Source organism: Hyaena hyaena, unplaced genomic scaffold (genome assembly GCF_003009895.1).
Source record: "Hyaena hyaena isolate Hyena2069 unplaced genomic scaffold, ASM300989v1 scaffold_51, whole genome shotgun sequence".
NCBI lineage: Eukaryota > Metazoa > Chordata > Mammalia > Carnivora > Hyaenidae > Hyaena > Hyaena hyaena.
In genome coordinates this window covers 2556057-2573618 of record NW_024080683.1, presented here as the reverse complement: position 1 = coordinate 2573618, position 17562 = coordinate 2556057, and the positions used below count along the sequence as shown (strand labels likewise).

At 38.9% G+C, this 17562-nt stretch overlaps 1 protein-coding gene across 10 annotated transcripts in view; it reads left to right on the top strand.

Annotated features, from left to right (window-relative positions):
- RFX3 (regulatory factor X3) overlaps nt 1–17562 on the top strand; it is a 287161-nt gene that overhangs the window by 115238 nt on the left and 154361 nt on the right. For all 10 annotated transcript variants that reach the window (XM_039230866.1, XM_039230864.1, XM_039230860.1 and 7 more), the window contains one exon: nt 12357–12481. In XM_039230866.1, coding sequence (XP_039086797.1) covers nt 12357–12481 — 125 coding nt within the window. The remainder of the gene's footprint in view (nt 1–12356; nt 12482–17562) is intronic.

Below are 17562 nucleotides of genomic sequence, written 5' to 3'. Positions count from 1 at the left end.
GCTGGGTTAAAAAAAAAATTCCAAGTTTTTCTCCTAGAACCTAATAGAAGGTATAATACATTCAAGCCTGCACTCTGCCCATTTGTAGCAGTGTGACCTAGGGACTCATAGAGTTATTTAAACTTTGAGCTGAAGTTTTCTCATCAATAAAAATATTGAGATAATAGCACCCTCATAGGATTTCTGGACAGAGGAGGTAATGCATGTAGAATCCTTATTACATAAATGTGTTAACTAGGGGCGGCAGGTGGCTCAGTTGGTTAAGGGTCCACCTCTTGATTATGGCTAATGTCATGATCTGACAGTTCACGGGTCAAGCCCCTGATGGGGCTCTGTGCCGATAGCACACGGCCTGCTTGGGATTCTGTCTCTCCCTCTGGTTCTCTGCCCCTCCCCCACTCACACTTTCTCTCTCTCAAAATAAATACATAAACTTAAAAAAATTGTGTTAACTAATTTGTAACTAGAGGTGTCTTGAAATACCTTTTTCTGTGAAAAGTTTTAATGATTGTTAAGAGACCATAGAAGAATGTCAGTTGAATGTTGCCAAGCTCAAATAAATTTCAAGTGCTTAATTAATGATGAAGTTAGAACAGTTACTATTAAGGCTAATTACTTATTCTTAGCATTTCAGCTATGAAAATTAAAGATCTCTGAGTGCTTCTGTCTTATAAAAACAAAGGAAGCATACCAGGCCACCTTTTCTAAGATGACATGATTAGAGCATTGGATTTGAATCCACAATTCAGTGAATCAGGCATACTTATTAAAACAAAGTAAATGATGTGTCAGGAGGTTCAGAGCTATAACTGAAGACTTAATTTGCTCATTTGAGTTTATTTAATCCCTATATTATTTCTTTTTTCTTTTTTTTTTAAATTAATACACAAAATCGGTTGAGGCTTACAAATCTTGGAATATGGGAGTTGTTATAAAATTCTGCCGTAATGAGAATTGAAAGCAAAGTCACATTGGAAAATTAAGAGAAGACATTCTTAATGAATAACTTGATTGGAAACGGTCCTAATAGGAAATTATGTGTATTACAGAATTTGAAGTGTAAAATGCCTCTGATACTACCTACTGGAATGTGTCAGTAGGGTCTGAAACACATCCCTTTTTTATTCATGTCTGCATTCAACAAATTGAAGATCTGTGTGTGTTAGGCACTCTTGCATATTTATAGGTGAGAAAGAGGCATAGTCTATGTGTCCGTTGTGTTCACAATCTGTTTGGAGAGATAGTTACCCTACAATATGATACTTGCTGTGCACGGAGTAAAAATAAGGTGCTTTAAGAGCACCCAGGAGAGCACCAGTTCCAAATTTGCTAAGAAGAAGGGAGGAGAGTGGTGATGTTTTGGAAGGCTGTCTGGGGCAAGTGGAGTTTATCCTGAGATCTGAAAGATGGAGTGAAGATAAGAGAAGGGAGGAAGGAGGGAACTCCTCCTTCAGAGGCCCTAGGATTTGGGGCACTCAGAGTAATTCCACACGTTTGGATTATATGTAGTCTTCGGAAGCTGGTAGATGGGAGGTATATGCTAGCTAGTGAGCCTTAGACTCCAAGTTAGGGGTTTGCAGTTTATCTCAACGGCACTGGGGACCTATTGCCGGGTGTGACCTGAACTCTGGAGACATGAAGAGACATGAATAGATTATTGAGAAATATGAGGAAGCAGAATCATCGGACTGATTAGGTTTGCAAGATGAGAGGGAACTATATGGTGAGAAATGGGATGATTGGGATAGAACAGTTACTATTAATGTGTTTTCAGGGACAAAGAAGAATTAACTTTTTTTAAGAGAGAGAGAGTGAGAGAGCGCCTGTGGGAGCGTCAGCAGGGGAGGGGCAGAGAGGGAGAGGGAGAGACAGGATCCCAAGCAGGCTCTGTGCTGTCAGTTCAGAGCCTGAAGCAAGGCTCGGTTCCACAATCCCATGAACCCTGAGATCATGAGCTGAGCCAAAATCAAGAGTCAGATGCTCAACCAACTGAACCACCCAGGCGCCCCTCCTTTACCTTTTTGTAGCCCCCTGGGAAGACCATCAAAGTGTCAGAGGAGGAGGGAGGGTAGAAAATAACTCATTTGAGATTTTACACTTACCTAAAACATTATGTAATGACAATCGATTTTAAACATAAAGAACGTCTGGTCGATTTTAAGCAGATTAATAACCCGACGACTTAGCAGTGTTAACCCTAGATTTGTGAGATAGCCTAAAATAACGCACCTTAAAAGAAACTATTGTTATGGAGCCAAGAAAATGCTTTAGACTGAGTTGGAAGGGCAGCCCTCCACAGACCCCGTCACCAGTTCGCATAAAAGAAGCTCCAAAGGAGTGAATTAAAGGAGTCTTTAATTCAGTGTAACTGACTTATTTCAATAATTACTGATTTTTAGAGGTGGACAATTTTTCTATTAAGTTTGTGAATGTACAGAGTTGGCGGGAATCTTCAACCTGCTTTAATTTTCATCCTTTGTCCAAGCCTTTCTTCCAAGTGTATACACATGCATTTTACAATGAAAATCAATGTAAAAATTTCACTTGGTGAATAGCATGTTTTACAGCAAGTGTTGCCAGGATTTATATGTGTGTGAATATATAGATTTTTTTTTTCCCTGAGTCTCACCCACACCCCTGTTCACGACATTTGCCAAAAAGTGGCAGTAATGAGAGTTCAGTTCTTTAAGATACTGTACATTTAAAGTGGGGTATATTATTTCCATTATTAGCGATGTTATTATACAGTATTATTTTCTCCTTTTAGATGTGTTGATCTCTCTGAGCCTGTCATTAGAATAGTTAGGAACTGCAAAAGGCTCTATTCTCCACTTTTATAAAAAGAAAAAGAAACGAGAGGAAAAAATAGAAGAATTTCTTGTGTAGGCAACAGAATCCAAGAAGAAAGTTGTTAGTGGAGTCTTCTCTGGTGTGAAGAAAATTAAGTATTCCTATTCTTGCCTTCGCTCCCTTTAAAATCCAGAGGAAATCCTCCTGTTTGGGGGTGACACTACATGCTTGTTTTCTTGTGTGTTTCTTTAAATAATACTGTCTTTTAGGCTAATTTTACCTTCTCTCTGTTCTCATCTCCTCTAATAAAGTAAGGCCATTGGGAAGCCCTTGTTGTAAGCCTTTTCCTGTTTATCAGTCCCAAAACATAAGGGAGAATGGGTGCTTACATGTGTGGGGATGAAGCCACGCTAGTGAGTGTAGGGAAGGAAGAAAAGTTACGTGTGTAAAGTTTAAGGTATCTTACGTGTGTAAAGTTTAGGAAGAAGGAATGGAGGACGCTAAAGCTAATTTAAAAACGGAATACTTGTTTTACTGGTACTAAACATCTAGATTCCACACCTATACATCTTTTTTTTTTTTTCTTAAAATTTTTTTAAATGTTTGTTTATTTTTAAGGGAGAGAGACACAGGGTGTGAATGGGGGTGGGGCAGAGAGAGAGGGGGATGCAGAATCCAAAGCAGGCTCTGAGCTGTCAGCACAGAGTCCAGCGTGGGGCTTGGACCCATGAACTGTGAGATCATGACCTGAGCCGAAGTTGGATGCCTAACCGACTGAGCCACCCATGCGCCCCATCCTGTTTCCGATTTGAAATCTTTGGAAGAAGCACCATTGCTTCTATCAGTTTGTGTACAAGGGTGAAGAATTAAAATTCATGCCTTGATTCTGGATTGGACAGTAGGTACTGGAGAGTGTCAAAAGGAAGGGATCATATTTGACATTTGGTAATGTGTGCTACTAGATTTCCTTCCTTCAGCAGAAAATGACAAAGGTCATGGAACTAGCAATGAATGGATCTGTAGACACAATCTCCAGATATATTTTTTAAATAGGCTATTCCAGCAGAAACATTGAAGTTGTTGTTTTTTTTTTTTTTTAAGAGCCGCTTTCGAGTTCTGAGCCACTTGGTGTGGAGAGAGACAGAGCTCTTGCTCCGCAAGTGAACAGATCAAAGTATACCTTTGCAGCTACCTTTGAGATTATAAATTCTATTTTAGGTTACAGAATCTAAGACTGACTTTTTGGGACAGCTCCAGGCTAACTTGGTCTCTGGAGCCCATGTTGCTTTTGACCAGCAAGTTCAAGGTTAGCTTGAGACCACCCAGTGTTCATGGTGGTTGGTTTGGCAAAGTCCATATTTCAGGAGTTAGAAGTTCCATTAATGTTATTCTATTTTCTTAAACATTTTTCCAAAGCATGCAATTATGTATCTGTGAAGAAGAGTGCATTGTGGGCTGCATATTATTTGACAGCCTGCTTTTTTATACTTAAAATATGGATATTTTCCATGTTGGCTTTTATAGATGTGTGTAGTATTTTGCTATAGGGATACAGAATAGAACAACTTATAAGTATCCCAATTATGGATATTTTGGTGGCTTATTATTGGCTGTCATATGCAACACATGGGTGAATATCCTTATGTTTATGTAGAATATTATATATACGTACACATTCATTTAACTGGGCCCTTGTTTGTTTTTAAGGATAAATCCTGGAATGCAAATGAGTGTATATTTTAACCTCTTATCTATAAAGTATTTTGTGAACACAGGGTCAGTGTATTACTCTTTTAATCTGTGGTCTGCTTTTCCATTATAAAAATTATAGGTTTGATGCCTTCATAAAAGTGTATTGATCACATACCAGGTATGGTACATATTTGCCATTTAGGTGATTTATTTGTGTCTCTTCAAATTGAGAATTCTTTCTCAGTGCCCAAAGTCTTCATAGACTTATTTTATCTCTTTTAAAGTTGATTTCACTAAAATAGCCTCAGTGCTGCTGCTTCTGCGTGGCTACCTAGGGTCCAATGACAGAGTGCTGTTACTGAAGTCAGACAAGCCTGGGCTTGAATCCTGACTTAATCTCTTAATAGCTCCATGGCCCTGGGCAAGTTAATCTCTGAAGGTTACTTTCCTCTGCTATAAAATGGGCATGTCTACTTTATGGGTGAAATTAGAGTTAAATGTGTCCAAAGCATCCATCACATAGTAAGTGCCCGGCTATTCTTATTAATATCTCTACTAATTAATGAAGGTTTTATAATAGGGATTATTATTAGGGATTATTATATAGGGATTATTATAATGAAGGATTTATAATAAAGAGCCCATTGCTCATCATCTGTCAGTTCTGGGAGTTAAGATCAGTAAATGCTCCATCCAGTAGGTTCTAGTCACTCTCAAGATTGGATGGACCAATAGGGAGAAATATTTATAGCTTTGTCTCCTATATTTTGGTTGGAATTTTTCTGTATATTACATCATTGTGTTCTCAGACTCTCCTTACAGTAGGAAAGAGTGTAGGAGACTTAGATGTTTTTGTTTGGTTGGTTTTCTTTTCTTTTTCCTCTCAGCTGATATCGGAGCACTGTCATTTTTTAACATATGTCCTGTGAGTAAGACCTCATTTGTCTGTTCATGACCATGAGTGGCAGAAAATGCTAGAACGGCACCAGCCGCAGACTGGTTCTCTTTTCCCCCAAATTATCTCTGTGCCTGCAGACAGCTTCTCTTCATAACTAGAAACAAATAACAAATAATAGCTCTTAAATTATTTCAGTAGTTTGGCTTTACTAATATGTTAGTAGATGGTTTTATTTTTCAAGTAATTGGTCCTTTAAGATAAAAACTGCCAAGGTAATTTGATTTTTCTTCTCTAAAGAAACAGTTTTTCATACTCTATTCTGAGTCAAGGGAAGAATTAGTTAAGCGAAAAACCTTTGTTTGAAAAGTGAAAAAAGTTACCCAGGCAACCTGTATATGTTACCAGTGTGCTGATTAATAGTCGCCAACATTAATCACTGTCATCAGCTATCACAGAAAGATGACTGCCTAGCAGTCTACACTATTATCATTCCATCATTTTCTACAGATCAATTTAGTGCAAAAGATTAATTGTACACAGTCATGAGGATTACAACATTAAACCTAAATACACAGGCAGAGCTCTTATAATCTAGAAACTCATAAATCTCTTTGGTTACTTGATTTATTGATTTGATAAAGCCCTGTGTTTTACAATGAATAAACTTTCAGAGGTGTATTTTAAGTGAAAAAGGCTGACTACAGTCTGTAGCTTTATCAATTTCTTTCAATTGTCCTGAATGCGGTGGGAAACAAGCCAAGTCACAGTGTAGCTGAATTAATCAGCTCAATCTGTTTTTGTCAAAGTTTCAAAAACTTAAATTTATAACATGGTTATTTACCTATGTATATAAACTCTAAAATGCCCTGTTGTTTTATAGTGTATTGTTGTTTTTGAAAGTTGCTTAATATCCTTGGGTTTTTTTTTTTAATAATTGAAATAATCTTAATATTTTTATCATCTACTCCAGAATAGTTAGAAATGTATACATTTCTTATTTAATTTTATGTTCAGGAAAGTAAGTAACGATATCCCCCCCCCCCATAGCACAGCTCATTTTAGTTATCTCATTTTAATAGGGATTTTAATTGCTTTGGGCATTATGTATCCTAATATGTTTTTCTCACATTTATTCAAGAATGCTGATGCTTAATTAGAATATTAGTAATAAAAATTGTATGCCACAAAACATCAATTACAATTTGGGATTTTTCTGTGTAAAAGCATACGGATGTTAAACTTCTTGTTCTGTATTTTAAAAACAGCAATTCAAATTATGCCAATTTTTTTTTTTTTTGGTAAATTCCCATGCTCTTATGTTGATCCAGGTTTCTAAGTAAATAATTTATACTTGAACGTCACATTTTAGATGTGATTTATTTTTATTATACCCATTAAGTGACTATCATAATAACTTGGGTTAATTTGGTTCAAGTAGGAAGTAGAAGTAGCATCTTTTGTTTTTCCATACTAAGGAAGAAGGAAGGAAATTCTCTGTTGCACTTGAAAATTAAATGACAAGTCTTTATTTTCTATACTGAATTAGAACCTATTACATTCCTCAGGGTAAAAAAAAAAAAAAAAAAAAAAAAAAACCCAAAAAACAATACCATCAGTGTAGTGGAGCTAAACTTTGCAGACTTTGCTTCCTTACAGTGCAAATTATTTCAGGCTGAAAAACCCCAATAAAAATTAGATGGATACTACCTATTTTTAAGCTATCCCAGTTATATAGTTCTGTTTGAAAAGCAATTGATTAGGTCAGACTATTAAACCATTTAATTTGACATGTACATTGTGTGTGATAAAAGGAATCCAACTGTGAATTTGAGTGTATTAAATAAATTTCAGGAAGTTCCGTAAAGAACATTTGAATGCCTCGAAACTTGCAATGACGCATGTTTGTTCCAAACACGTTTGCTTTGCCTGGATTTTGCCCATCAGGTTGGAGAAATGCTAATCTTGTCGCATTCAACAGCTGGGTATTTGCAATATTCTTTTCCTTCTCCTAGGGGTTAATTAGCCTTCTTTCAAAATGTGGCCTATTTAGCTGTGGATTCACATGATTCAGCCAGAGTTGGCTGTACAAAGAACCGTTAACAGGCGGGTGTGTCCAACTGCTTAATTAGCCAGAATAAAAAGGTCCTTTGTCAAACAAGCATCTGTTGCTCTTGACACACCTGACAGGCACATTAGGCAAGGAAGACTAAACCGAAATTGTGCTTGTCTTCCCTGCAAGAATATACACCTCATTTACATATGGGCTGCGTCATGGACCAACTGCAGCGGTTTATTTAGCTTATCAGAATGGATTAATGTGACTGCATTTGTGGCTGATAAACAAATATCACTTGAAAGGGGGCTGTGAAGGAACTAAACTAACCGCATGACTCCCAAACGTAAACAGAACACAGAAACCACTGCTAGATGAATAGGGACACCTCCAATGTACACATTAGCCTTATGTTGGGTCTAAAACAAAACCTCCAAATGAAGCCTGCTCAGACACTACCCTCCATGACGATTCTTGGTTTGCTGAAATGTTGGAAAGCTACCAGAATACTCTGAATGCGTCAGTGGGTTTAAATGATCTGTTTAGCAAAATTTGGCAGGAGGGTTATACTCCTCGAACATGCTTTAACATTCTAATTGATCTGCTGTGAAGTCAGGTCTTCAGAATTAATCTGTTAGAATGCCTCTGGAAAAATACTTACTAGTTAGGCTTTATTATGGCCACAGCAGAAAGAGAGAATACTTCCCGATTTCGATGTTGGAGAGAGAAGGGATGTCTGTCTCTCCATTGTTATTGGAAGTGTTGATGAAATACAGTGAGTTGAGAATCCCAAAGATTTTGCTGTTCAGACCAATAACAGTCTCTAGCTTTTCATTTGGAAGCCCCATCATCATGAAATTGCAAAGTAATATACAAAGGGTGACATCGTGGGCTTTGGAGTCAGATAAACCTAGGTTCAAAATCAGGCTCTTCCCCTTACTAGTTGTATGGCTTTCAGCAACTTATTGAATACATTTGTGCCTCGGTTTCCTTATTTTTGAAGTGGAAATAAGAACCCTTCCGTTATGGGACTCCTGTGAGGATTAAATGAGATGTATTTGAAGCAGTTAGCATAATGCGTGGCACCTGGGAAATACTTGTTAGCTGAGAGACCTAAAGATGCTCTTGAGTTTTTGAGCCAACCTCTGCCAGGGATGTGATCAAGACCATCTCAAGCCATGAGACGTTGGCAAAGAAAGCCTCTTCCTCAAAACCGAGGAAGACAGTGAAATTAAAGGAGAATGAAGTTGTGTCTTTCATGGAAAGATGGAGAGACTAAGTCCTTATCAGTTGCCAGGAACCTACAGTCCAAGAGCCAGTGAGACGGGATGAGGTACAGCAACTGGGGAGTAAACAGAAGGTGTTCTGGGGTGGCTCTTTGTTGTCCTGGATTGGGCTTGATGTTCCAGTTTTGACGTGGCGTATGTGTGGAGCCAGAGGCTGGATGGAAAGCTCACCATGACTTTCTACGTCTAAGTTATAAAGCCATCATTTTCTATCCATCTTTTTTCCCCAGTCTATTCCGCAAAGGTTGCTCCTAGAAAGTAGTTGGGACCTTTTTCCTTCTTTCTTATCCTGAAAATCTCCCCACTTTGCGGTTTTTTTTTCTTTTACTCTCTTCACTTCTATCTGTGCAATGTCTATTATGAAATTCAGGACTCCCCACTTGGTCTAGTCGTTTAGTGTGTGAGCTTTAGTGGTATGTCCAAACCCTCCTTTTCTACCTCCAGCTGTTTGACCTTGGTTATGTGACTTAACATCTCTGAGTCTCCCTGTGACTCATCTGTAAAATGCGGGCAATAATAGTTCCAGTCATCTGGTTACACATTTCTATTGGTAAAGTGGTCAGACCTGGAGATTTCTATATAAAAGAAGTGAATGAGTATAAATATTATTAAGATGATCTCAAACCCAAAAAATAATTTTCCATTTTCAATCTGGATTGGTAAGACTGAATTTCTGGTTACTCCAGAAAGTGTGAAGAACTCAAATGCCTATAGAGGCCAGGCAAGGGAAGAAGTATTTGCATTTAAATAATTTACCTATAAAACATATAATATAGGCTCACCTATTCTAAATTTTCACATTTTTTGTAAGTATCTAGAAATTTGTTTTATAACACAAATTTCTGATTTTTAAATGTTGGCAATTAAGAATTTTAATTTGTAGTCTCTCTGAGCTGAAGCCTATCTGTGGGAGTCTGATATAGTCCTTGAGAAGCTAGTCTTCATGTCTATGCCCTTTATCTCCTGATAAGCTTTCTCATGTGGTTTCTTGAGAATTCATAGGAATTGCTTAAAAAATATATTTAATCTTTAAAGAGACCTGTATTCTTTTTATTGTTGGATATGTTAGGTCTAAAACAGTAGATGTCAAGGTTGGGTCATATACTAAAATGGGTGTGTGCAATGTATGGACACATGAGGAAAGCCTTGAGAAAAGTCCCAGCCAGCACTGGGAGAAGTAGGAGGGATTTTTGGGTGAGTGAGTTCACTCTAAGAAACACCCACCCTCAATTGGCCATTATTGGCAACTCTGTTTTTCATTTGTATACTAAACAGAATGAGGCCTCCACCTAGGTTGGAATTAGAAGCTAAGCAAACCTCACTAAAGATGGTAAGCAACATCTGATTTCTTCCCCATTCTCTGCAGAAAGATGTCCCCTGTCACTAACAACCCTCTGCCATAGCACAGAAGGCATTGGTGGTCTGTAAGCATGGACTGAATCAAAGGACATTGGCTTTTGCTTTCCCTTTTGGGGGTATTTTTTCTCCCTCTGTGACGGAATAAAGGGAGAGATACACATAGGATTCCTAATGTGTATCCCTTCCCCAAATTTTGAGAACCAGGGGTCGTCTAGTCATCTTAATTAGGCAACAACTTTATGTAGTGAATACTGTCATTCTCCAATAATTTCAGGCATACCCATGGTCTTAATGCTGGCCCAAAGGGATGTGAGTGTGTTTGTGTGTGCGTGTGGGTGTGCATGTGCGTGTATGTTTGCTTGGAGATTAATACAACACTTTTAAAAATGAGCCACCATTTGGGAGATTTCACATAAAAATCTGAACTTTCAGCTTCTTTTGGGTAATTGGGAGACTTCCCACAAATTGTCAACTTCTTGGACTTGAGCCTTAATAGTTGACCCAAGTAAATGAGGTGGTAGCCACAGTCTGATTCACTTTGCTTTTGTTTTTTAAGCTCCTAACCACCTTCACTCTATATGCGTGAGGTCCCTCATCTGTAAATGGAGATTATAATCCTACCAATCATACCTGGGTGTTACAGGGATTAATTTACTTATAAATTAACATGTGGAGCATTAGAAAGGGTCCGTAACATATATTGGGCATTTAATCAGTGTTAGCCGTCATTGCTGTATCTTTTGCACTTGGTAAGGTTTATTGTGCTGATTGAGGGCTTTGACTAACAAAAGAATAAGCAAATCACCTAAAGAGATGCCAGTGTCAAGGTCTAGAAAAGAAAAATAATCACAGATTCAAAGCAAAAAGGCCTAGCCTCACATCTGTTCCTGTCACCTTGAGCGAGTCTCTTAACCTTTCTGGTTTTTCGTTTCCTCGTTTATGAAATAAGAAGAGTAGATTAGATGTCTTCAGAGGTCCGTTTCTAAAATTGAATGGGATGAGAGAAAAGGTCTGGGGAAACCTTGGAAGAGGGCACACTGTGACAAAAGATGGCAAGGGGCTTAATTTCCACTTGTAAGAACTGGATACTGTTTTCAAATTTTCTTAGGGAAAATTACTGTTTGCCCCACTGTTCACAGATTTAAACCACAGTGCAGTATTCTTCTTAACCTATGAGTTAAATATTGTTTTCCTGAGCCCCCAGGAAAGAAAATTAGAATTCTGGTCCCTGCTCAATGGTCTTAGACACCATACCTCTTACATTACACGTTGCAAAATCTAACCTGTGTAGATAGATCAGGCACATACGAACTTAAAAAACATGCCACGTTGAACTACGAAAGAGAGAAGGTAAACTTTTGTGTCTGTCTTACCAGTCTCATTTACATAATAGACGCCCTCCCCATGTCCAAAACACTAAATGTTGTTGACGATTGGCTAGGTTGATTTCCGTACAGTATACCACAGGCAGAGCGAATTAGTGAGCTTGATCCCATGGTTAAGCTTTTGGATATACATGATTATTATTCTTTTTTAGATCACTGCACAGTAAGTTTGAAAGTAGGAAAGGATGTTAGAAATAATTTATTCTGAATTGTATACCTTCGGTGACATCCCAATGGCCTCTAAAAGTATCTAGAAAATAAAATTTTATGACATATATGCATCCAGCTAGTGTTTATGTTGTGAAAATTGAGTATCCTGCAATAATTTTGGTCTACAGTTTAAGTGAAACAATTTATAACAGATGAAACCTAAGGAAGGTACATTTCAATGAAATTCAACTTTTATAGCCTCAAAATAAGAAGTGTTAGTGGGGATTTTTTAAAAAAAATATGAATTGGTAATTTTCTGTATTGACTTAAAAAGTGATCGGAATGACTATAAATCTGCCTAGAATATCAGTATGTTGTGTAAGAACGGTATGTTGGGGTATGAAGTACTCTGAGAGTTGAAAGTTACTCTGAGTATAGGTTTTTTTCCCTAATGTTTATTTTTGAGAGAGAAAGAGAGACAGAACATGAGCAGGGGAGGGACAGAGAGAGAGGGAGACACAGAATCCAAAGCAGGCTCCAGGATCTGAGCTGTCAGCACAGAGCCCGACGCGGGGTTCGAACTCGTGAACCACTAGACCATGCCCTGAGCCACAGTCGGAAGCTCAAGGGACTGAGCCGCCCAGGCACCCCTAAGTAATAGGAATTTTAGAACAAATGTAATGTAGCTAGTCATGCAAGGAGAGCACTTACCGCTTTACTTCTGTTCTGATACTGTATTTCAGAGACCATCATGCAGACATCAGAGACCGGGTCGGACACAGGGTCGACAGTGACTTTACAGACATCCGTGGCTAGTCAAGCGGCAGTGCCGACGCAGGTGGTACAGCAGGTGCCGGTGCAGCAACAGGTAAGGAGCTGCCGGGCGCGGAGCAAGTGCCGCGCCTTCGCTTGTGGTGACTGTCCCACGCATCTGTGTCCACAGGGGACTTAGACCACAGTTTCTGGCCCTGTGGGTGCTAAGACTGAGGCGGTTCCGGTCTCAGGTTCATTCGGCAAATATTTCTTAAGCCTTTCTTGGATGTGGCAGATTCTTTCAGTGCGGGGCTCTAGGGATACAAGGGAAAGGAGTGAAACTACATAAATCCTTATTCTGAAAGAGCCTCTTAACTCAAAAAGAAGACATCGGTTTCTGACTTGCCCCTCCTCCCTCTCTTCTCTGTCTCTGACTCTTTATCACAACACCCTATTTCTTTCATATTGAAATCTCAGCGATCATAGTTTCATATAATCGGCTCACAGTAAGGGGTACTTAGTGGAGGGGTTGCCTGTATCTCGCAGGCAAGGATTTCACCTTTGTGATGTTTTAGGAAAGGTCTGAGTATTACGGTGACTGAAAAAATACTGCTGAATGAAAATGAAATGATCTTAAAAGTCTGGAGATCTGACTCATCCCATGTAAAGAATTGGGAATGAATTCATTGTCAGACGTTTACTATAGAGCTTATTCATAGTCAGGACACTTGGCTTGTTTTGGGAAGATACTGTCGAGATCATGCTATTCATGCTGGTTAATAGTTCTGTAGTGTGGATTGTGAACACCTCGGCCTGTCATTTCTTCCAAAGAGTAGTGAGAAATTAAATGAAAAAGAGCACATCAAGCACTCTCTTGAGACTTGAGATTTGCCTGTAATTTCTTAGTATCAAGGAGAACCTTTAGCAAATGTTGCTCTTACAATTATAAAAAGGTAGCTAGGGAAAGGGATATCTTTTCCTAAATGATAGATTAAGGTTAAATTCTTTTCAGGAGCTAGATGCGGGATGGGCAGGTAGAGTGCTGGCACCAGAGAGAAACTTTCTGAAGATTTTCCTGAGGGCGTCTGGGTGGCTCAGTCAGTGAAGCATTTGACTTCAGCTCAGGTCATGATCTTGCAGTTTATGAGTTTGAGCCCCGCGTTGGTCTCTGTGCTGACAGCCTGGAGCCTGCTTTCAGATTCTGTGTCTCCCTCTCTCTCTACCCCTCCCCAACTCTCTCTCTCTCTCTCAAAAATAAACTAACATTAAAAAAATTTTTTAAAAAGAAAATGTTTAAAAAAATTTCCCTGTGTGTTTCTTTTTATAACATCATGTTGTAGTTCCTGATTTATATCGTATCTTTTTATTTCTCTCTGAAGTTATTAGTTTTTTAAAACTTGTTGAAAGTTTTTTCTTTATAGAATCTGTTTCCTTCAAGGTACATTGTTTTTTGTTTGGTGGTTTGTTTTTGTCTCTTGTCTTTTAGTTTTGAAGTCTTTCTCAGATGTCTGATAATCTTTGGGTGTTTTTCCATATTTAAAAGCATGAGGATAAACAGCTGATTTGGATGCATGAGTGGGTCTTGTTAACTTCAGTATACAGGGTCATTTGACCAGCTTTTTAACTGGGGACCCTCTGGTGTTCTGGATCTTTGTTTTTCCTCTTGGGTTGTCGTATTTTTAAAGAAGACTTCTCCAGCTTCCTGCCTGGAGCATGAATGGCTGCCTGAAAGCTGGGTAGGGGAAGAGACTTGGATATTTCTTTCCCCAGTTCGCTTAATCCTTCTTCTCACACAGTATCACCTGCGGTTGGTCTGCCTCAGTGCGGAGATTAAGCCAAAGTATAAATCTCCAAACTTTCACCAAAGTAGTCACCCAACTCACTGCTTGTGGTTGGGGGAGGGACTCTGATTGCTGCTTAAATAGAATCACTTTTTATGTCAAATACATACCTTCACCAGCAAACATTGCAGGATGCCTGGGTGGCTCAGCCAGGTAAGCATCGGACTCTTGGTTTCAGCTCAGGTCATGATCTTGGGGTTTGTGAGATCAAGCCCCATGTCGGGCTCCAAGCTGACATTGCAGAGCCTGCGCGGGATTCTCTCTCTCCCCTATCTGTGCCCCCTCACCTGCTCTTTCTCTGTCTCTCTCTCTCTCTCTCTCAAAATAAATAAGCTTAAAAAAAAAAAACTGCTACCAGAAGTGGAAAATCAGTATCACCATCCACAAATAGAAGATCATAGGTATGCACACATAACCTTGTTCGTGTCCTCATAAATAATAGTGTCATGTACACGTGGGACCACCCTCTGGAACACATTGTCCTGGCCCATATGGCTAGGAAGGAGCCATAGTTTGCAGTTCCTCAAATTAGCTCTTTCCTCTAGAACATTCCCAGCAGGTGATACTTTACATCCCCTTACACCAAGCAAAGAAGGTGAGAACTCTCGTTTTCTTTTTGTCAACAAAGTGTTTTATTTCACATAGTGGGTTAGTGTGATATTTGCCCATAGTTACCTGTTATCTAGTCCTTGTGGGCGTATTCCGAAGGAATTTTTTCTCCTCTGTCATTTTTTTTTTAAACTACAAAAGTGTCACATTAAAAAATTTTTTTAAATATTTTTTTTGAGAGAGAGAGACACACACAGAGTGCTAGCAGGAGAGGAACAGAGAGAGAGGGAGACACGGGATCTGAAGCAGCTCCAGGCTCTGAACTGTCAGCACAGAGCCTGATGCAGGGCTCCAACCCATGAATGTGAGATCATGACTTGAGCCAAAGTTGGCACTTAACCAACTCAGCCACTCAGGTGCCCCTGGAAAAGTGTCAGATTTGAGGCTTCTTAGTGCATTCTAACAGTGTCCCTGTGGATATATTTTCTACCAGCTGCTAAGATTACTGCTATAGTAATTTCCCGCTGCTCTTAACTTGTGTGTAATCTTTGCATTGTTAATGTGCTCATGTCATCCTTGAGTCTTCAAACCATGGTGGGATACCTTTAAAAGCTTCTAGCCTTTGTCACTGACCCATGATGGATGTTGAAATCATAACATCGATGTCAAAAGTAGTTACTTCCATTGTTTCACTTTATTTATTTATTTAGTTTTTATTTGAGAAAGAGAGAGAGTGCGTGAGCAGAGGAGTGGTAGAGGGTGTGGGAGAGAGAATCTTAAGCATGCTCTATGCTGAGTGTGGAGCCCAATTCAGGGCTTGATCTCACAACTCTGGGATCATGACCTGAGCCAAAATCAAGAGTTGGGCACTAAACTGACTGAGCCTTTCAGGCACCCTACATTAATTCAACTTTTACTGTGTCTTTGTTTTGGCCACTTTGATATGAAGAAAAGGTCTATAGCTAAAAATTTTTTGAGGTCTAGGCATATAATATTCTATTTATTAGAAAGATGAGACACCAGAAAATTTTAAGGTCTAATAATTAGTTCTGTTTCTTCAAAGCACTGAGGTTCTAATTTCAGTGTGTAATAAGTACCAAGTAAAATGTTGATTCTAAAATTACTTCTGTGGTTTTTCATTTATTCTGTATGATCTCAAGAATCAACTTTCCACCTTTCCTTAGACAGTCTGGTTCAGGAATAGAGAATTCTGAGCAATGACTACATGGTCTTGTTATATAATGCTTTGTCAGATTTCCTGTCTATAATTTTTCAGCATTTTATAAAACACCATAGAGTCTCAAGCTTCCAAATATGGACATTGTTGCCCAATTCAGTAGAATCTCTAAAATTATTCAAATTCAGGATCTTGATTAGATAATGAAATTTTGATATTACTCGCCCTGTCGTCTTTATAGAAAGACTTTTTGGACCAATGGTCTGTACACACCATGGCTAGAAATGAGTTGTTCCCCCCACCCTCTCCTGCCTTGAATGATTTGTCAGAGTTTCTTGTAGATTATTCTTCCATTTGGCCATTAGACCCCTAAATCTGAGATGTCTTTGTCTTTGACTCTACCTGCTGTAGAACTGAATAAAAAATCCAGGAGAAGGAGGAAGGAAAATGTCTCCCACTCTTCAGTTCCCTCTCACAGCCAGCCAGTTCAGATGCTTTTCAGAGCAGAACTGAGACAGAAGTCCAAACATTTACTCCTTGTTGTAATTTGGGGCTTCGGGCATATTCCACAATGGCGCTGACAGGGATGATAGTCCCTAAACCTCTCTGAACCAGGGCTCTCAGACTTTTTCTCCCTTTCATGTTTCCCCATTTTAACTGCCCTTCCGACTACAGTTCTTACTCTGTCTACGATCTCTGCCCATCTTCCTCTTTCCTTAGAAAAAAGTCCACATCTTTTCTGTCAAAGTGGGTAAGTGTGTTGCCGTTGTACTGCTTTTTGTAAACATAGCATCCAAGGTACAGTGGAGCCCTGGGGTCCAGGGGCTTCTATTTGAATTCAAAGAAAAAAAATCTTTTGTCAAATTCACTGTCAACAATGTTTAAGTTCTCTTATTATTCAGAGACTGCCGTCTTTCCCTGTTCTGCCAGGGACTCTGTTTCTTTCTAGAGGGTCTTTGGAATATAACTGGGACATTGAAACCTCTTTTTATGTGATAGATAGAAACTCATTTCAAGATTATATTCATATAAGAATCTCTGTTTTTATAGAAATCATTTATCTGGGCAGTGACCCTTGTTTATAATTTGAGTTATCAAAATTAATCAAAAAGCTTATTCTAGGTGTACTGTTTCTTCTGTAGCTGTACTGTTTCTTTTTGGTCAGTGTCAATCTGTCACGTGTTTCGCATTTCCACTTAAGTTGTACATCCTGGCAAGTGAACATTTTCTCCCTGTGGTCAATGGGATAAATGACATTTTGTTTGGGAAACAAGAAGCAATCAGAATTGCCAATTAGTCTCTAGGCAAAGGGCAGTCTTCAAGAAGGGTAAATTTTAAATGAATCCCAGTAGATCTATTTATTACGGGTATCTTTAAATTGATGCCTTAAATGTTAGGAACCAGATTTTAGGAAAGGAATTTTTATACGAGAACTCCTGAGATCCTCACATGAGACCACACCTTCAACCAGGGGTCTGTTTTATGCTCACTTGTGTTTGCCATATTCCCGCGATGTAGTGTATCATCACAACCAGAAAAACTGTGGTCAGCAACATGTCCATGAGAAAGTTCTTGTGATGGAAGCAATGAACAGTGGTTAAGGGGGAAAAAAAGATGGCCTCTAGGATG